This window comes from Rhincodon typus, chromosome 6 (assembly GCF_021869965.1).
Source record: "Rhincodon typus isolate 14 chromosome 6, sRhiTyp1.1, whole genome shotgun sequence".
Taxonomy (NCBI): Eukaryota; Metazoa; Chordata; class Chondrichthyes; order Orectolobiformes; family Rhincodontidae; genus Rhincodon; species Rhincodon typus.
In genome coordinates this window covers 56,443,594-56,465,555 of record NC_063337.1, presented here as the reverse complement: position 1 = coordinate 56,465,555, position 21,962 = coordinate 56,443,594, and the positions used below count along the sequence as shown (strand labels likewise).

General features: G+C 41.0%; 1 protein-coding gene across 1 annotated transcript in view; it reads left to right on the top strand.

Moving 5' to 3' along the window:
- Nucleotides 1-21,962, top strand: part of LOC109935037 (disks large homolog 2-like) — an 890,971-nt gene that overhangs the window by 141,295 nt on the left and 727,714 nt on the right. The window contains exon 5 of the mRNA XM_048598394.1: nucleotides 21,316-21,423. Within this exon, the coding sequence (XP_048454351.1) occupies nucleotides 21,316-21,423 (108 nt within the window). The remainder of the gene's footprint in view (nucleotides 1-21,315; nucleotides 21,424-21,962) is intronic.

The window sequence follows — 21,962 nt, the reverse complement described above, 5'->3', positions numbered from 1 at the left end:
ATGAACTTTGATCAGCTTACAAAACCAAGAATCTCAAAAACTGGTCAGCTACTAATGCCACTGCTACTGGTAACTCTCCACTACACCAGCCACAATGTTCAACTTTCTGCGCTTTATGAGCAATTGAGAGATGATCTGGATATCTTTTTAAAAATATATATATCATTTTGGACTCACCTTTTATTTCTAATCTGTCTGTACAAGTGGTTGCATTAGCATTTCTTCTCACGTTTCAACTAATATACTGAATATTTTCGTTAATTCAAGAAAATTTAGCTCCTTCTAAAGCATGATCCCTTCTAAAAAGGGATCGTTTTAAAATGAACTTCGTTGCAACCAAAGAAGTGGGTGGGTGAATAATGAAGGGAGCCAGTTTATTCCTTCTCACCTGAGAGCATAGCAGTTTAGGTTTCCTGTCTGAAACTGTGACAAATTAGGAAACCTCACTCAGAGTCTGGTCATAACATAACACACTCAAACAATGAGGTCCAAACATTGGGCTCTGAATGTGGCCCAGACCTCTGTCTTCTAACACCAACTGCTCCAGATCCTCCACTGTCAATATACAAACAGATCTTTTGAATATCACTGTTTATCACACCAACGGATCTTCTCAGCTTCATCGTGTCAACTGATGTCCTTCAGATCCTTATCTTTATAACAGCATCTGATCTCTGCCTTTCCAATAGCAACGGAATCCTCAATTTTGTCTCGGCATTGATCTTCCCCCCCCCAAGGACAAGAACAGATCTCCTCCAGATCCTTACCTTTGTCATTGAAACTGATCTAAAGTATACACCTTTACATGATACTGGCTTGATCACATCTGGAGCCTCCCATTCATAAAAACAATTGATGCTTCTCAGACATATTTGTACATATTGTAAAGAATTCATTTTATTGTAAATAAATATTCTGTTTGTAAAATAAATTGTGGCAGCATTGTTATGTGATACGTAACATAAATGCACTCACATTCTGGGATTGGAGACTGCTGCCTATCAGGGGTCATCTCTTCCCAGGCAGCGGATAAAGAGGGCAAGGCTCAGGGTCTTCACTCACCTTCACTGACCACATCTGCAGGAAGCACTGCTGGTTTGATGAGCTTGGAAACGGGGTTTTAGAGCTCGGGCATGGTCACCTGGTAGCTTAAGGAAGTATTTCTGACTGACAGTGAGCACACGGGTCAGGAAAAAAGAGGCAGTCGGAGATTCAGGAAAGCCCCAGAGTGCATCTCGCTCAAGAAGAGATTTTCTGTGTTGGAAAACAGTGAGAGTGATGGTTACTCTACAGCGTGAAGCCAAAGCTCAGCTGCACACTGAGGGGAGCAGAAAGAGAGGGAGAACAATAGTGGTGGGGAACTCAGCCATGGGGGGCACTCACAGGTATTTCTGCTGTCACAGACATCACTCCAGAATGGTGACTTGCCTTCCTGGGGCCAGGGTCAAGGAAGTCACTAAACCATGACAGAGCGTTGGGAAGGGGAAGGGCGAACAGTCAGAGCTGGTTCACATTGGTACCAACGACATAGGTCGTGTAGGAGGGAAGAGGTCCTGTGACAAGAATATCGGCAGTTATGTAACAGATTAAAAAAAAACGGACCTACCTCAAAGGCTGTAAACTCTGAATTAGTCCCAGTATTACATGCTGGCGAATATAACAATAGGGGGATAGAATAGATGAATGTTCTAGAGCAGAGGAAGGGCTTTAGAATTCTCTATCATTGGGTCCATTTCTTGCGAAGATCGGGCAGATCCAAGTCTGATCGTTTGTATCTAAACCACAATGGGGCCATCATCCTTCTGGTGAGATTTGCTGGTGTGGTTTTGGTGGCGGTTTAAACTAATTTGGCAGCAGGATGGGATAATGGAGGCAGTGTCAGGTGTGATGCACAGACAAGCATAGAAGGAATAATTCAGTGTAGAAACAATGCAAATATTGTCAAGTTAAGGCACAAGGGATCATGGCAAGGCCTAATGGCATTTATTTTAATGCAAGGAGTATCACAAGGAAGGCAGATGGGTTTATGGTGTTGATTAGCACATGGGATGTGGAATGGAGACGTGATTGAGAGAGTGGCAGACTGGCAACAGTATTGTAAACAAAAAATTCTGAAAATCAAGGCAGGGCAGGCCATATTCATGGAGAAAGAACAAATGAACATCCTGAATCTAGATGACTCTTAATCAGAGCTGACGTGAAGTATGGAGAAGGCAGTGTTTATGCAAAAGTGTGTGTGTGGAGTGCTGGGGGAGAAACGGGGCGGATAGTGCAGATTAAGTGATTGAAATGTGAGAACGTAGATCAATGCTGTGTCTAACTGCTAAACTGGAAAGAAGATGCTCCCTCTGGAGCGGGAGAGGGGAGAGAGGACATTGCGACGGAGAATGCAACCAGTAAATCTAAAGAAAAGGAAAGAATCGGAGTGGATTCACAATTTGAAGGTGTTGAATCTATATCAGTCCAAAAGTTTACAAAATGTCTGGACTGAACAGGAGATCGTATTCCTCCAATTTGCACTATGATTAGATGGAGCATTGCAGCATGCCGAGGACAGAACAGTGGGCATGCGAGCATGATGCTGGAATAAAATGACCGGATCTGGGAAGGTTGGGCTTCATACTTGCACATGGACCAGAAATGTTCTGCAAAGCGGTCACCCAGTCTGTGTTTGGTTACTCCAATGTAGAGTTGGCCACATTGGCTGCAGCAAATGCAATAGACCAGATTGGAGGAGGTACAGGCCAAGTGCTGTTCATGTGTGAAGACTGTTTAGGAGCTTGGATGGTGAGAACGAGCAGGTATTGCACCTTCTGAGAAGGTGCCGTAGGGAGGGGGAGTGGTGTTTGCGGTTATGGAGGAATGGACTAGGGTGTTGCTAGGGAATGGTCAATGCGAAATGCAGACAGGGGCAATGGGGGGACAATCTGTTTGGTGGTGGTGTTCTGCTGGAGTTGTTCGAAATGGCAGAAGATGATCATTTTGAATGCGGAGGCTGGTTGGGTGAAAAGTGAGGACAAGGGGAACCGATCGTGCTGCTGTGAGCGATGGGAAGGGGCAAGGGCGGAAGTACATCTGGTAGGCTGTATACAATTGAGGGCCCTGTCAACAACAGTGGGTGGGAAAGCATGATTACGGAAGTAGGAAATCACATGAGCATGACCCGAGCAGATATGATGTAGGCGATGAACTGAGATGGAATCTCTGCAGGACGGGGGAGTGTGAAGAGCTGTGGTGAAGGAACTGTGGGAGTCAATGGTGTTGTTGTGAATGGCAGCAGACAGTTTATAACCTGAAATGGAGGCAGAAAGTTCAGGGAAAGGAAGGGGAGTGTCAAAGATGTACCGTGTGTAAGTCAAATAGGGAAATTGGAGGCAAAACTAACAAATTTTTCAAGGTCCAAGTGAGACAGGAAGGGGAAGTGAAACAATTGTCGATGTATGGAAGAGAGTGTTGTGGGAGGAGGCCAGTGTAAGGACTGCAACAAGGATTGTTCCACATACCCCATAACGATGCAGGCATAACTGGGAACCATGTGGCTATCTCTCGCTCGTCCTTTGCCATGGCAGAAGTGAGATGAATTAAAGGAAAAATTGGGGTGGCACAGCGGCTCAGTGTTTAGCACTGCCGCCTCACAGCACCAGGGGCCCGGGTTCGATTCCACCCTCAGGTGACTGTCTGTGTGGAGTTTGCACATTCTCCCCGTGTATGCGTGGGTTTCCTCCCACAGTCCAAAGATGTGCAGGTTAGGTGGATTAGCCATGCTAAATTGCTCATGGTGTTCAGGGATGTGTAGATTAGGGGATGGGTCTCGGTGGGATGCTCTGAGGGTCGGTGTGGACTTGTTGGGCTGAAGGGCCTGTTTCCACACTTTAGGGATTCTATGAAACTCTTGGCCGTTAGAATTCTCATATCTTTTCAAATAAGGTACAGTATCTTTAAACTCTATCCTCTGGAAATTTAACATTAAATGCAGGTTTTGATTTAAAAATGTGGAAACAGGCCATTCAACTCAACAAGTCCACACTGACCCTCCAAAGAGCATCCCACCCAAAGCCCCCCTCCCCAGTATATTTCCCATAGCTAACACATCTAACCTATACATCCCTAGACACTTTAGGGCAATTTAGCATCTAGAATCCACCTAACTTGCACATCTTTGAACTGTGGGAGGAAACTGGAGCACCCAGAGGAAACCCACACAGACACAAGGAGACTCTGCAAACTCAACACACATAGTTTCCCAAGAGAGGGTGGTATTGAACCTGGTGTTGTGCGACAGCAGTGCTAACCACTGAGCCACTTTGCCACCCCTACTAACCATTGAGCCACCGTGCCATTGCAGATCATCTTCTGAGCTTTCTTTCTGCTTTGCTGTAAGCTTTTCAGTAGCCAAGTCATGTGCTCTGATTTCCCTCTCTCTTTGGACTTCAAATTTTTTAGTTCCTTTCATGTTCCATTACTCTTTCTCCTCCCTTGCCAATTCAAACTTTCTTTCATCATTTTTCATCTCTCTTCTCCTCGTCTTCCAATTCAAGTTTTTTTTTTTCCATTTCTCTTTCTCTTTCCTCCAGTTCAACTTACAGATTCAGTTAGAAATGAAAACATCTTAATTTCAGGCTTCCTTCCTTTTTAACTAAATCTTGTGTAATCGCTTTAAGTATCTTATATTCACAAGATCCTACTTGAATTCTACATGCAATTTATCCACTAGTTCCCTCAGTTTAAAAGTCAAAGTTTTTAAATAAGCCACTCCCAGCAAAGTCTTACCAAAGACAGTTTGAAATACTAGTCCTTGTCAGAGATTTCACATTGACTGTCCTATTTTGCCCTCAGTAGCTGTTTGTAAAGATCCACAGATCCCTTTTAAATTCAATAAATTTTGATCAAGTAAAAATCCCTGCTTTCTTTTGATCTTGATCCAAAGAAGGGTGGGTCACACTGGATTCGAAATGTTAACTCTGTTTATCTCTCCACAAAATACTGCCAGACTTACTGAGATTCTCCAGCATCTTCAGTTTCAACCCTTCTACCCTTAATAGCAACCTTACAGATACTCAAACCCCAGTGAGGGGTCATCCTTTTTCCACTTAAAAGTTCTTTGTTCTTGGACATAGCTATAATTGCTTTCTTTATGCCAAACTCCTGAATTCACTCAATGCTATTTTCTTTAGTTAATGACTCTTTGTGAGATATTTAAACAAACTGTTCACACAACTAAATTGCTTTTTACATGAGTTCCTGAAACTTAAGCATTCAACAGCCTTGTGGTATGACAGGAAGCTTTTGTTTCTGAAACTTTTCTCCTTTGCCTTGTAAGTCACTCTCAAATCTTTTTCCGCAGAAACTGCTTTTGAGACTGCTAAGCTAACCGCACCTTTGCCGCTGTAGATGTGTTCTCTCTGACAGACACTCATTAACACTCACTAACTTTCTGGACTGTTCTCTTATTCCTAAAAGAAGCTTATTTCCATCTCTGTCTCCTTCTGACATAGGACACCTTGTTACTAGTCAAAAATCTACTTTTTTCCTTTCTACTACGTATTTTGTCTGAAGCGTTGAGTCATTCACCTAAAGAGTTTTTTTGAAAAGCTTAATGTAAAATACAAATGTAAACAAATATGCAGACAAATCTGTACAGCTTACAGAACTCAAAAAATTAAACTAAAATCATTTCCTTTCTTCCTTACCCCTCATAATATAGAATTGCAAATCAAACTAAAAACTACACAAAGTTCTGTCCACTTTAAAACCCAGCTCTCGAACAATAATAATTCATCATGAACCTTCATCACAAGATTAGATGTAGGAAGCTGATATGGAAAGTGCCAGATAGTTAAGAGAATATGGTGGGAGGGAGAGTGATAGACGGAAATCGTGGCTGTGGAGACAATTGTGGAGTTATTACTTCGTGTCAGAGCAGGAGTTTTGAATGAGCAATCAGAGATCACAAGGGGTAGGGGAACTTAATTGGACCAATTGCACATACGATGTAGTGGCAAAAATAGGTCAGAATCTGGATGTCCTGTGACAACCACTCAGCTTCTCACTCCCCAAAATCAATCAAGAATAAGATGAAATACTTATCAGGATGCGTACATCTCTAGAAACACTCAAGAAGCTCCACACAAAGTACAAATTAGCTCCATGATCTTCAGATCCACCACTTTATACTTGCAACTACTCCACCATTAAGCTATTGCTGTTGCTGTTGCAGTTGCAGTGGTATTTGCCAAAGTTTCAGTTCTGATGTTCCCTTGTCGAGTTGATCACTTTCACTCGGACATTGTATGTGATGGTCTTCTCTGTTCCTGGATTGTATTAAAAAATGTCTCCATAATAAAAGTGTAAGCAGAACAAAAACTATTTTCAAAGTTACTAGCCACAGCTGGCCATTACAGTTCTTTCAACAAATAGAACATATGAGATTTAATCTTTAAATGATGTAAAATTAAGCGTCATTTCATTCCCTATCCATATTTAATTAGTCAGTAATAGGAATACTGAAATAAACTAATTATTTATACCAAAAGAATATCTGTCTTTGCTCAAGAAGTGTTTGCAAGTAGTCTTAAAAAAAAAGGCCTGTCAAATAGGATGCAAACTTTTACTTGAGGAAAGATGTTTTTTAAAGTTACATTTTAACAGATTGTGTAACAAAACTGTTCCTTAGTTGGTTCTTCTAATGTGTTCCTAAATGAAAACTGAATGAATGAAAATGATTTTCCCATAATAATGGTAACTTAACTGGCCACAAATCCTTTTATTAATTCTCACTACCTTCTAATGACTTACTCCTGCTTAATGGTTTAAGAAATCTTAATAATTTGTTAAACTCTTCCACTTTCCTTTGTTCCACCACAGTCATGGTCACAGATCATTGAGTCATACAGCTTGGAAACAGGTCCTTTGGTCCACTTGTCCATGCTGACTCAATCTGACTAGTCTCATTTCGAGCGTTTGACTCGAAAACCATCTAAAACTGTCCCATTCATATACTCATCCAGATGCCTTTTAAATGTCAACGTACTTGCCTCCACCATCTCTTTCGGCAGCTGGTTCCCTATATGCAGCACCTTCAGTGTGAAGAAGTTATACCTCGGGTCCTTTTTAAATCTTTCCCCTCTCACCTTAAACCAATGCCCTCTAGTTTTGGACTCCTCCACCCTAGGAAAAAGACCTTGGCTATTCACCCTATCCATGCCCCTCATGATTTTATAATTTTCATCCCTTTAGCCTCCGATGCTCCGTGCCACCTACCCTGGCTGTCCCTTTTTCTGACCCTTTTGTTTGGTGATCCTCATTCATTGTTGCCCCCTCTCACTCCCTTGCAATTGCTGCTTCCTATTCCCACTGTCTCCCTCTAAGTTGGCAAGGTTGGAGATGAGTGGAAGGGTCAGCAATCAGAAGAGATAGTGAACAGAGATGATAAAGGAAGTGGCAAACCAGAGTAAATCAGTGAATATTAGGGTCAAGTGAGCAGGAAGATTGCATGTGAGAGTAATGAGTGATAAGGTTAATGAGTAGGACAATTGGCAAACAGGAAATTTAGTGAGGCATGTGATGAGTGAGAGAAGTGGGGTGGGAAGCAGTTAGTGGGAAGATCTAGGAAGGGAAGTGGTGAGCAGGAGAGATGTGACTAGTAGGAGGGGTGATGAGCAGGAGTGTTGGGGAGAGAAGGGATGGTTTACCTGCTAAAATCGAATTGTATTGGTACAATACCCTTTAAATGGGGGAATTCCTGTAATCATATTTACAATATGGAATATATTCAGGTTGGCATGAAACTAATGGTTTGAGAAAATATGTCTAATTAATTAGTAACTTCTAATGGACTTCAGTTCAATCACACAGCCAATGGAATAATTTGAACTTTTTGAACAACAATGAACTTGATAGGGTTTAAAACAAAATAAGGAAGTGCTGGAAATAATCAGTAGTTCAGGAAGCATGTATGGAGAGAGAATGTTCATGTTCAGGAGCTAAAACCATAAATGATATTATACAGAGACGATTGGCTGCATTGTTCCTGTGTTGGTTCTTTGGTAAAGCAACCCAATTAGTTGCATATTATTTTTATCCCCAAAGACTGTAATTCTTCACCCCTTCAGAATTTATCCAATTCGCTTCTGAACATGGCTATTAAAACTCTTTCCACCAACCTCTCAGGCATTGCATTCCCAATTGTAATAACTCACTACATAAGAAATGTTTCCTCATCATTTCTGGTGATCTTATCAATCACCTTAAACCTGAGTCCTATGTTTTCCGACCTTCTGTTATTCTTATTTGCTGCATCAAAACTGTTCATGATTTTGGTCACGTTAACCAATTCCTCCCTGAACGTTTTCTTCTTTAAGATGAATAATACTAGCTTCTCCAGGCTGTTCACGTAACTGAAGTCCTTTATCCCTGTTATCATTGTGGTAAATGTACTCACTAGGGCCTTGTCATGTTTCTAAAGAAAAAGTGTCATCCAAAGTTGAGCATGATATTCCAATTCATACTTCTCTGCGTTATTTTTCATCTGTCATGCCCACTTATTAGTTTCCAAATGTCCTCCTGAAGACATCTCAATGTTTACTGTGGCCTGAATTTTCTGATTTGCGTCAGAATCCCTGTTTCAGGTCCGTATCAATGTAAAATTTACCTACTTACCTTTGGAGTACTTTCCAAGGTGAATTTGTGGACTTGGAGCCTGCCAGCCTGAAGCTGTACAGTCCGGGAACAAATGCATGAGCAGTTGAAAGGATCGGTGCTGATACCACTTGTCTCTTTGTTAGCAGTAAGTGCTGTGTTCTGTAGTTTATTCATATTCCTAGAATCCCCACAGCGTGGAAACAGGCTCTTTGGCCCAACAAGTCCACACCGACCCTCAGAGCATCCCACCCAGACCTATCCCCCTACAACCCACCTAATCTACTCATCCCTGAACACTACAGGCAATTTAGCATGGCCAATCCACCTAACCTGCACATTTTTGGACTGTGGGAGGAAACCAGAGCACCTGGAGGAAACCCAGGCAGACACGGGGAGAATGTGCAAACTCCACACAGACAGTTGACCGAGGGTGGAATTGAACCCGGGTCTGTGGCGCTGTGAGGCAGCAGTGCTAACCACTGAGCCGTCATGCCACCCTTTTTTAAAAGCCACTGAGATAGTTGCAGAGAGAAGGTTCTGTTTGTAAGATAAGTGGAGTGGGGAATAGTGATGTCATAGAGTAATTGTTGGTTAGGATAGAAGAATGTCAGGTGGGCTGAAGGTGCAGGTACTACGTTGGTAGCAGGTTGGGTGGCTTATGAGTGGAGGTGGTGATAGGGAGTTGCATCAACTCAAATTGTGCAAGGGTAAATGTTGGATCCGTGGGAAGCCTGGGTGGTCAGGTAAGGACAGTTGTTGGGTCTCGAGTGGGCACAGAGAAGCTTGCTTGTGTGGGAGGGATTGGTTCCATGGGGAACCAGTGGTCAGGTCAGGGTGGCACTGTGGGTTAGGAACAGGAGTCCGGTCTGTTGGGGAAAGTACATCGGGTTCAGGAGCAAGCTGAGTCAGGTGAATGTACATCAGGGTTTGGGGTTAACTTGATTTGGGCGTTTTTCAATTCCAGGTGCGGGGACATTGGGTGTACATTGAGGGTCAGTGGGGAAATCAAGTGGGAGTTGTTAGTAGTGTCTAGAGGAGATTACTTTTATAGTTTTATCGACTGTATATTTGCCTGGCTATCGATGAAGGAACTTTAGACGGTTTCAGATGCCAGGTAATTGCCGATTGGAAATCCTTTGGAGTCAGCTGTCTAAGGAGTTCGGGTGATCCTGATGCACAACTCAAATCTATGCTTCAGCAGCAACAATCTTTGAACTATCTGGTCCATTATTTCTGAGTTTAATGTCATTTGGAAACCTTGAAATTCTGCCTTTATATGTAAAAATCATGCTGTTACAATCATAGCAAAAATGAAATGTCAATGTTCAACTTTCATCATCTATTTCTAATACCTGAGCCATTCATGGTTTAAAGTGACTTTTAATCAGGACGACTACTGATATAACATGGTTGCTGTGATCTCTTGACTATGGATTGAGGCAAATTTTGTGAAACCAGTGTGAGAAAATAGCTCTGCGCTGAAGTTACATTTCCTCCAAATTTGGGTCATAGAATCGTAGAATTGAATTCCTACAGTGTGAAAGCAGACCATTTGGCCCAGCGAGTCCACACCATATCTTTGAAGAGCACACCACCCAGACCCAGTCTCCCATCCTATCCCTGTAACCTGAATTTACCATGGCTAATCCACCTAGCCTTCACATCCCTGGACACTATAGGTAATTTAGCATGGCCAATCCACCTAACCTGCACATCATTGGACTGTGGGAGGAAACTGTAGCGCCTGGTGGAAACCCATGCAGACATGAGGAGAATGTGCAAACTCCGCACAGATGATCATCTGAGGCTTGAATTGAAACCGAGCCCCTGGTGCTGTGAGGCAGCAGTGCTAACCACTGAGCCGTCATGCCATCCCACGAAGAAATTTGCATACTGTTTACCTTGCATATTATATGATGAAAATCTTGTCTAGCTTGGAAAGATGATGAACATATTCAAGAATATACAAATAAACTTATGTCAACAGCTGCTTGCCACAGCAAAGGAGAGACAAGTAAAATTGGATTTGTAAGCAAGAACTGGAAGATACCGTTTCTTTCTGCCTGTCACTCTCATTTAAGTCAGTGAATGGTGAAAAAGTAACTTGAGACAACAACCATTCATTGAGAACTCAGAGATATCTTCAAATTTCCCTTTGGCTGTTATAATCCCTGTCTATATTAGGACAGCTAAAGTCTCCTATTATCATTCCTCTCTGTTCTTGCAACCCTTAGTAATTTGCACTATATGCTGTAATGTACTAACTATTCTGGCTATCAGCTGGGGAAAAAAGATTGACGATTGACAAAAATAATACCAGATCTACTCCAAAACCTTAAATAATCACCATAGTTTAAATTCTTTACAGGACACAAAATATTTAAATTCTTATTCACTCTTGACAGCAGTTTAAAAGCCTCTATCATCAGAGAATCACCACTGCGCAGAAAAGGCCATTCAGCCCATCGAGTCTGCACCAACACTCTGAAGAGCCTCCCACCCAGATGCCCCCACTCCCCTATCCCCTTTACCCCACATTTACCCTGGCTAATCCACCTAGCCTGTACATCGCTGGACACTATGGGACAATTTAGCATGGCTAATCCACATGACTTGCACAACTTTGGACTGTGGGAGGAAACAAGAGCACCTGGCGGAAACCCACAGACAGTGGGAGAACATGCAAACTCTAGACAGACAGACAGTCACCCAAGGCTGGAATCAAATCTGGGTCCCAGGCACTGTGAGGCATCAGTGCTAACCACTGTGCTGCCAGGCTGCCCCTCTATTTTGTTTCAAACCCTCATGGCCATCTAAACAAACCCCTTCATCTTCCCAAGTTGAAACATGTTAATGAAATGCTCCTGGGCTTCTTCAAGCTTCTGAGCAGCCTTCAGTACATTTTTAAAATTGTTTCAATTTTTGTACATCACCGTGATACTGAAGCTGAGATCAGGAGCTTAGCAGTACGAGGATCAAATCTTCCCGTTATTCTGTGACAACATGTAATGCTGTCGTTTCACTTATCCCATTTGCAGCCCTTTTTTCAATTTAATGCAGCATGTTATATTATTACTTAATAGATTAGCTGTAGATGCCTCAGTGTACTTTAATTAGTTTAATTGTAAATAGCCTAGCAATTATCAGTAAGCATTTTGCATATAGTTGGCTTTCAAATTTTGTGATACACCATTGCATGCCAAAACTTGATTGATGGTATGTTCCATACAGAAGATTTGACATGATAGTGCAAAATAAAATTGGGCACACGGAAATCCATCTATGAATTTTTGGAAATTTAGCATATCATGACTGATTCATGAATTATGATCAGATAGTTATAAACTGGTGAAGCACACCAATAAAAGAGCTCACTGTATGTTCTGTGTAAGGTACCTTATGATGTAGATTAGCAATTAGTTTAATCTGATATTGGGAATTGTGCTTATTCTTAAATTATAAATGTCTCAGATTTCTGTTGTAATTAGAAATAATGAAATGTCCAAAGTTGTCCATTCCAGGATACTTTTGTGTTTCATTTTCGAGGGTATTATTTAACTGACTGTGCTGTTTAACTTCTGTGGAAAAGACTAAATATTACGCTCATGCCTGTCGACATGTTTTTATCTCCACATGTTGAAAATAGATAATTTTGAGATTGGGGGTGTGGTCAGTGTTCTAGATAATAAACACATTGTCTGAAAATATATATTTCATTTTTGAGGGTATTGTTCACTATACCATTAGCAAGCCACAACAAATCAGAAAGAACAATTATATGAGTGGAAACTAACAAAAAAATCTTCATATTCCTCGACTGCACGTGAACCATGTCGTCTTTGAAGGTAGCTTGCTGTTCAATTACCGTTTTCACACCAATATCTTATTTTGGTCAATCCTGCCTCACTCTGTTCTTGCCCTATTGAAGTCAGCTCTCCACCAATTGATTTTTTTTCTTAGCCTGGATTGATGCTTGTCATTCCCCACCATCATCCTGAGCTTTATGGTACAATGATCACTGACTCTTAAGTGTTTCCCTACGAACACTTGATCCACTTGTCCCACCTCATTTCCAAGATCCAATGGTGTAACTGTTCTCCTTGGACTGGAGACACACTGCAGTAGGAAACACTGCTGCTTGCAATCTAGGAACACTTGCCCCTCATTGCCCTTTACACTACCAATATTTCAGTCTATGTTTGGGTATTTGAGTCCCCCATTGTAATTACTGTAATGTTTCCATCTCTCTGAAATTTCCCTGCAGATTTATTCCCTACATTCTTTCTATTAGTTCGCAGACTATAGACTACACCTATCAATGTAATTGTATCCGTTTTGTTCCTTTGCTCTAGCCAAATTTATTCTGTCCTTGAACCCGCTGTTCTTTCTGCAGTACTGCAATGCTCTCTAACCAATATTGCAAATCCTCCTTTTCTTCCTTTATCTATCTTTTCCGAACACTTTGTACCTGGGAATTTTTAACATCCACTCTTGCCTTGCCTTGAGCCAGGTCTTTGTTATCATCATTGGATCACATGGCAATCTGCACTTGGAACTCCCCAATTTTATTAACTGTACTCTGAGTTTGTATATCTGTGCATTTACTCTCTAATTTAGTTGTAATTTCTTCTATTCTTATTCTGACTTCGTCTTTTAACTCTATGCTAATGGCAGCTGCACCTTCAAGTATTTTGCGAACTCTGGTATTTTCCTTCTGTGTTCTGTCTTTGTACCCCCACCCTGCCAAGTTGCTTTAAAGCCCTTCCAAAAGCCTTTGTAAAATGCTCCACAAAGAACTCATGTCCAGTCTCTGTTCAGCTTGTAGGTGCTGGCTTCCCCAGAACCAGTGCCAATGTCCCAGGAATCTAAAGTTCTCTCTCCTGTACCATCTTTCCAACCACGCATTCAACTGTCTTCGCCTCCTGTCTCATTGTTAACTTGTCACTGGGAGCAATACAGAGATTACTAAATTTGAGGTCCTGCTTGCTAACTTATCTGCCGAGCTCTTTAAATTCTGATTGCAAGACCACAACACCTTAACCTTAGTAATTGGTACCAATGTGGATCATGCCATCTGGTTGCTCACCCTCTAGCGAGGAATGTCCTGCAATATCCTTGACTGGCACCAAGGAGGCACATTGACAACCACAGGAATACCTGTTTATTCCTGTCTGTCTTCTTCCTTAACTAATGAATTCCCTATCACTATCACTCCTCCTTTCTTCTTCCTCCTCTCCTGTACAGCTGAGCAGATTGCAGTGCCACAGACATGTCTCACTTGAAGAGATTAAAGCAGCACTGAGTGAATTTAAGAGGTTAGGTAGAAAATTAAAAAAAAACCTTAAAAGTAATCTCTGGTTTCCTCCCAATGCCAAACTCAAATGAGGGAAGGAACAAAAAGAGAAAGGAGATAACTCAATGGCTGAAGACCTGGTGTATTGTTCAGGGATTCAGGTTTTTGGACAATTGGAATGTCTTTTGGAAAAGACCTGTTCAAAAAAGGATGGGTCTAACCTGAACTGGAAAGGGACCAATATTTTGGCAGGGCGTTTTGCTCATTCCATTAAGGGAGACTTTACACTGATAGAGAGGGGGAGTGGAGGAATTCTAAGTAGCTGTGTAAACAGGATTGATGAGGAAGGTTCTGAATGTGAGGAGAGCATGACAATTAGAAAAGAAAGACAAGAGAGAGTCAATGTGTAGTCACTCTGAAGAGCTAAATTGCATTTATTTTAATACAAGGAGTCTTGCAGGTAACGTTGATGAACATGGGATTTGATGTCATAGTTATCACAGAAACTTGGCTGAAAGATGAACAAGACTGGCAGCTCAATGTTCCCGGTTTTAGATGCTATGGGAAGGAGAGAAAAGTTGAGGGTGGCGTTTTTGATTAAGGAATATATTGCTGCTGTAACTAGGGAAGATATTTCTGAAAAATCGTCCATTGAAAATATATGGATAGAAATTAGACCTAAAAAGGGAATGATCACATTGATAGGTTTGTACTATAGGTCACCCAATAGTAAGAGGGAAATTGAGAAACATATATAGGGAGATCTCGGATATATGTAAGCATCATAAGGTTGTAATAATGAGGGATTTTAATCGACTGGGGCTACCATAGTGTTAAAAGTTTGGATGGTGAAGAATTTGTTAAATGTTTTCTTGAAAATTTTTCTTTATCAGTATTTGGATGCTCCTGCTAGAGAAGGAGCAAAGCTAGACCTTCTTTTGGGCAATAAGGCAGCGCAGGTGACTGGTAAAAGTAGGGGACCACTTTGGGTCTCGCAATCATAATTCTATTAATTTCAAAATGGTAAAGGAAAAGTATAAACCTTCTATAAAAGTTAAAGTTTTTGGCTGAATGAGGCAATTTTTAATGGTATGAGACAAGAACTTTCAAAAGTAGACAGTTTGCAGGTAAAGGGACGACTGACAAGTGAGAGGCTTTCAAGAGTGTAATGACGAGAATTCAGAGGCATTTTGTTCCTGTTAGAGTGAAGGGTAAGGCTGGTCAGATTAAGGAACAATGGATGAATAAAGATATTGAGGTTTGGGTCAAGAATAAAATATAATCCTGTTTTAGTTACAGACAACTTGGTTCAATTGAATCTCTTAATCAATATTAAGAGTGGAGAGGCAGTCTTCAGAAAGAAATCAGGAAGGCAAAGAAGGTATATGAGATAGCGTCGGCAGATAAGGTTAAGGATATTCCAAAGAAATTCTACAAATACATTAAGAGCAAGAAGGTAACTAGAGAGATGGTAGGGCCCCTTAAAGATCAAGGAGGTTGTCTTTACATTGAACTCCAGGAGATCGGAGAGATGCTAAATGAGTATTTTGCGTCAGTTTTTACTGTGTAGAAAGAAATGGAGTCCAGAGAATGCATAGAAATAAATTTTGATGTTTTAAAAGCAGTTCACATCACAGAAGAGGAAGTTCAGGAGGTCTTGCAGAATATAAAAGTGGATTAATCTCCAGAACCTGATCTAATGTATCCCAAAACGTGGGAAGTAAGGGAGGAAATTGTGAGACCCCTTACAGAAATACTTGCATCATCTATATCTACTTGTGAGGTGCCTGATGACTGGAGGGTGGTTAATGTTGTACCTTTGTTTAAGAAAGATTGTAAGGAGAAATCGGTGAACAATAATCTTGAGTCTGACTTCAGTTGTGGATAAATTGTTGGGAGTAATTATAAAAGGTAGGATTTGCCGGTATTTAGAGAGACGAAAATTGATTAGGGATAGTCAGCGTGGTTTTGCGTGAGGAAACTCGTGTCTCTCTAGTTGATTGAGTTTTTTGAGGAAGTTAACAAAAAGATTGAGGGCAGAGCAGTAGATGTTGTTTACTTAGACTTTAGTGAAGCTTTTGATGAGGTTCTGCATAGTAGACTAATTAGTAAAGTTAGGTCACATGGGATACAATGTGAGCTTGCCAGTTGGATATGTAATTGGCTTAATGGCAGGAGACAGTGTGTGGTGGCGGAGGGTTGCTTTTCGGACTGGAGGCCTGTCACCAATAGTGTTCCACAGGGATTGGTTCTGGGTGCTCTTTTGTTTGTTATTTATATAAATGATTTGGATGACAATATAGAAGGCATGGTTAGTAAGTTTGCAGATGACACTGAAATTAATAGCATAGTGAAGAAGGTTTTCTAAGATTACAAAGGGATCTTGATCAAATGGGTCAATGGGCTGAAAAATGACAGATGGAGTTCAATCTGGATAAATGCGAGGTACTGCATTTTGGTACAACAGACAAGAGTAGGGCTTATACAATTAATGGTAGGACCATGGATAGTGTTGTAAATCAGAGGGACCTAGGGGTGCAGATCTATAAATCTTTGAAGTTTGCAAAGTATAGGACAGGGTGGTTAAAAAGGCGTTTAGCATGCTTGCCTTCATTGCTCAATTCTTTAGAGTATAGGAATTAGAAAATCATGTTGAGTTTGTACAGGATATTGATTAGGCCTCTTTTGGAATACTGCGTCCATTTCTGGGTTGCCCAGTTATAGGAAGGATATTATTAAGCTGGAGAGGTTTCAGAAGAGATTTACCAGAATGTTATTGGGGATGGAAGGTTTGAAAGAAAGGCTGGATAAGCTTGGACGTTTTTCACTGGAGCATAGGACGTTGAGAGGCAACCTTGTTGATGAGGGGCATAGGTAGAGTTAATTGTTGCAGTTTTTTCCCTAGGATGGGGGATTTCATGACTGGGGGCACAATTTTAAGGTGAGAGAAGAGAGATTTAAAAAAAGACATGAGGGGGAAATGTTTTACAAAGAGGGTGGTTCACATGTGGAATGATCTTCCTGAGGAAGTGGTGGATGTGGGTACAATTATAATGTTTAAAAGGCATTTGGATAAGTACATGAATAAGAAAGATTTGGAGGGATATGGGCCAAGAGCAGGCAGGTGGGACTGGTTTAATTTAGGATTATGTTCAGGATGGACTGATTGGACCAAGGATCTGTTTCTCTGCTGTATAACTCTATGCACTCCCTTGAGGAACTAATGCCCTCATCAGCTTCCAAAATGGAAGAACATTTTGAGTGGAACCCTGGGATTGCTGTGCTTCCTTCCTGAATCTCTTGAACTGCGTGGTGGTCACCTGCTCCCTTCAGACCCTTAAGCTGTGATGTGATCACTTCTTTCAATAAGTTTTCCATGAACTCTTAGCTTTATGGATGTACCTTTCTGTAGCTAAGTGCACTTCCTGCACATGTGATCATTTCGGATACGAGTCGGATACATGATTTCCTATATATTACAGAATACACATTCAATTTGACCAATCTGTGCTGCCATGCCTTAAACTTAAACTTACTTAAGTTTTACCTACTGACTTAGTCTTAACTTACTTCCCTTTACAATAACTTTACTCCGCTTCTCTTATTGTACTCTCCTTATTTATATTCCTTCTTCATATTGACTCTGACTTTCACTTATTCCTGTTTCTCAGTTAATCCCAAACTTCAAAAAAAAAACGTCAGGGTCAGGTTGCTATCCTCATAAAGAGTGAGTAACTGAATGTTGGACAGCTTACCTTGATTGTTTCTCCCCTAATGTGGGCTGCTGTCCTTATGGAATGAGAGAAAGACAGGTATTGTGGGAGATGAAAGTGGGTGGCAACAGCATCCCTTTTGGTCAGAGTTGGGGATATGAGTGTGAGCCGGAAAGATGTTTCAGGCAATAGTGAGAGTGGTAGAACATGAGCCTTGTTGGGAGGGGTTGCATGCAATAGCAATGTGATTGTGAGATACCAGAGAGAAAATGATGGCACTTTTGCTGGCAGTGTGGAGAACGTCATTGACTTTTTTGCTACATTGCTGTACATTCCTCCAGGTGCCTGAGACTACTGTGAGCAGGGTAGCAAATGCAACCAGGCTGGAATGGTCTGGTGTTGTGGCTTCCATTACTGGGCCTGAGGACAGATGATGCCCCACACCTGCACCGCCTGGTCCACCAAGTTTCTTCCTTCAAAGAAGGGTTCCAGTTTCCCACTGTCCATGTCAAATATCAGGAACCATGTAGGGCAGCTCCAGACTGGCAGTGTTTGTTTGGGTGCACAATGCAGTTTTAAAGATGACACAGACGCAAGGGATGTACTTCTTTCAGTAGATATCTTGTAAATGGTGAGTTTTTCCAAAAATGGCACATGTTAAAATGGGGATGGAATCAGATGTGAGGGACACCATAGGCACTCAGTAGGTAATTAATGAAACAAATTTGGTAGGATATGGTGTAAAACCTTCCTGGGCATTGCAAACTTTCTGGTGAGAATCACTGGAAAAGACTCGCCACAACCTACTCTTAGTCAAAAAATATAAGATTCAGCCCTTTATCTTTTCCCAGAAAAAAATAGCATTTTTGAATTTATCTCCCAATATTACTGATGCTTAAAGACATTAGTGAGAGTGTCTTAAAGAGTGAGGGTGGTGCTTTGACCTGACTTTAGGGAACAAAGCCAGGCAGGTGGCTGAGTTTAATATGATTTGACCAAAGTTGACTGGGAGCAGCTGCTTGTCAGAAAATCTGCATCAGAGTAATGGGAGTCATTCAAAAAGGACAATTAAGAGTGCAATGCCAGTATATTCCCATAAATTTGAAGGGTGGGACCAACAAGTCCAGAGAACCCTGGATGCCAACCCTGTTGTATTGGATTGATGAGAAAATAAGGGCTAACTTATAGAAGATGGGGTTCCAAATGCTAGAAGCCCTAGAGTAGAATGGAAATTGCAGGAGGTTACTTGAAGAAATTAGCAGTGAGAAGAGAGGGCATGAAGAAACACTGGTGGGCAAAATAAATGGAAATTAAAAGGTATTTTATAAGTATATTAGGGGGAAGAAGAAAACCAGAGAAAGATTACCACACCACCAACCCCACCCGAAAAAAAATCAGCGACCAATGTGGTAATCTATATATGGAACTGGAAAGTGAATTCACTATAGAGAAAGATAATGGAGGTACAGAAATCAGACAGAAAGAATAATATGTTTGAACAAATTAGCACAGAGGAGGAGGCATTATTGGTAGTTTTAGCCTGCTCAAAAGTGGTTATGTCCCTCAGGCCCAGATGATCCTAAGTTGCTGTGGGATACAGTGGAGGAGATTGCAGGGGCTCTTACATTAATTTTCAAATTCTCTCTGGCCACTGCAGAGGTGCCAGAGGAAAGGAAGGTTGCTAATGTCGTGCTATTATTCTAGAAGACTCGTAGTATTAAACCAGGAAACTGTAGGCCAGAGAGTCTAACATTAGTGGTTCTTAAACTATTGGAAAACATTCTAAGGCACAGAATTACTATCCACTTGCGTTAATCATGGTAGTCAGTTTAGCTTTATTGGGAGAGATCATGTCGAACAAATCTTGATTGAATTTTTGAAGAAGTGACTAAATGTGTCCATGAGGGTAGTGAAATTGATGTAGTCTGCATGGACTTCAGTAAGGCTTTTGATTAGGTATCTCATAGGAAACTGGTCGAGAATGAAGGAGCCCCTGGGATCCAGGGCAATTTGGCAAAAAGGATCTAAAATTGACTTGGTGGTAGGAGTCAGAGAGTGATGGATGAAGGTTGTTTTTGCAAGTGGATGTTTGTTTCCAGTGAAGTACCATATAGTTCAGTGTTGAGTCCCTTACATTTAGGTGTATACATTAATGATCTAGACATGAATTTAGGAGGTGTGATCCGTAAGTTCATAAAAGACACAAAAGTTGGTGTGGTAAATAATGAGGAAAATCTTAGACTACTGGATATTATAAATGGCTTGGTCTGATGGGAAGAACACTTGAAATTGTAATTTAATCTTGAAAAGCATGGGCTGATGCATTTTGGAAGCACTAACAAGGTAATGGAATACACAATGACTGGTAGGATTCTTGGAAATCCAAAGGAACAGAGAGACTGGAGTCCCTGTCCATATATCCTTGAAGGCAGAAACACAGTTTGATCAGGTGTTTAAGAAGGCATTTGAGAACTTGCCTTTACTAATCAAGACATTAAACATATGATCAGGGAGGTTATGATAGAGCTACATAAAATGCTACAGGTGGAGTACTATAGTAGTTGTTGCATAATTGTAAGGGTGTGATTACACTAGAATTGGTGCAGAGGAGCCTCCTCAGGATGTTGCCTGGGCTGGACTGTTTCAGCTATGAAGTGAGCCTAGATAGACTGGTGTTGTTTTCCTTCAAACACAAAGATTGGGGGGTGGGCACCTGATTGAGGTGTACACAAATATGAGGGGCATAGATGGGAAGAAACTTATCCTCTTAGTAGATGAGTCAGCTACCAGGGGGGATTGATTTAAGGAAAGGCCAGAAGGTGTAGAGCGGATTTGAGGGCAAGATCTTTCACCCAGAGGGTGGGGGCTATCTAGAGCTCACTACCCAAAAGAATGGTATAGACAGGAACCCTCACAACCTTTAAGTATTTAGCTGGTCATTTGAAATGCCATAACGTACAAGGCTGTAGGCCAAGTGATGGAATATGGGACTAGAGCACTTGATGACTAGCACAGACCCCATGTTGGGCCGACGGGCCTCCTTCTGTGCTGTAAAACTCTATGACATTGTATGGTTAAGCATGACTAAATAATTATGTGTAACCAAATTTATTTTGTCTGATTTGAATTACCTTGCACCAACCAGAAGGCATTTTCAGGCTTATTATTCACATGGAGCGCTTCATTTTCCAACTCCATCTGCATGTGTGACATTGTCTGAATTAGACATCACAACAGAATACAATTAGGCATTTTAATTATCGGAATATAAATTGAAGAATGATTGGAGATAACTGATTTGAATTGAATCAATTATACTTTTCACATAGTTATATAGTTCTGACAAAAGGTCATTGAGGCAAAATGTTGAATAATTTTCTCTTCACAGATGCTGCCTTTCAAATTGAATATTTTCAACATTTTCTCTTTATATTTCCGATTTCCAACACCCATAATACTTTGCCTCTGTGTACATTGTGGGCCATGGTGTCTAAAATATTTGTGTTTTGTTTGAGTAGACTTCATTTAAAAAAATTGATCCCGTAGTGTCAAATTGTTGAGATGCACTTTTCATCTGGTTCCTCATGATTTATGTAGGCTAAAAGATTTACACACAACACACTTATGACTCTACAGATACTAAAGTAATTTTGAATTCATTTATTTTAGCCAGTTGGGACAGAACAAGACACAACATTAGCAAGAGTGAAAGAAGAAACTGATGAACAGGAAGGAGAATTGCCAGCGAAATTGCAAGAACAATGGGACCGTGTCCAGGTACAGTCTTTTTGTTAACTTCAAACAAAGCAGTTGCATTGAACCAAAACAGCATCAACTTCAACTGCTGGATCCATGTTTTAGCTCTTGGGCTAATCATTACTGGAAATCTGGTAGAACACTATTCTGCAGGAGATGTAAAATTGAAGCTTTATTGAACAGCAATCAGTAAAGAAATGTAATGCAAAATCTCTCGATGTTTCACCTCATTAAGATTGAGACGTACCTTAGTATAAAAGTGAGGAACACTAACAGATTTGCCAGATTCAATCTCTATCGGAGCACCAATCGGGGCAATACGTTTGACTTTACTGCCTTTGGTTCAGAGAGGTTGCAATTTGCTTCTCGTTGCTATCCAGTGACCACTTCTGGAAACACTTGCAGGAAGATGGATTGAAGTTCAAATATCCCTGTTGAATTCATGTCAAGAGTGATTATTCTAAGAGGATATATCTCTGCAGTAAGTCTATAAGTAAGGTGAAGAAAATTGTAATGAAATAAATTTAGCATATAATGAAGGAAGAAGTCAAAGTATTAGA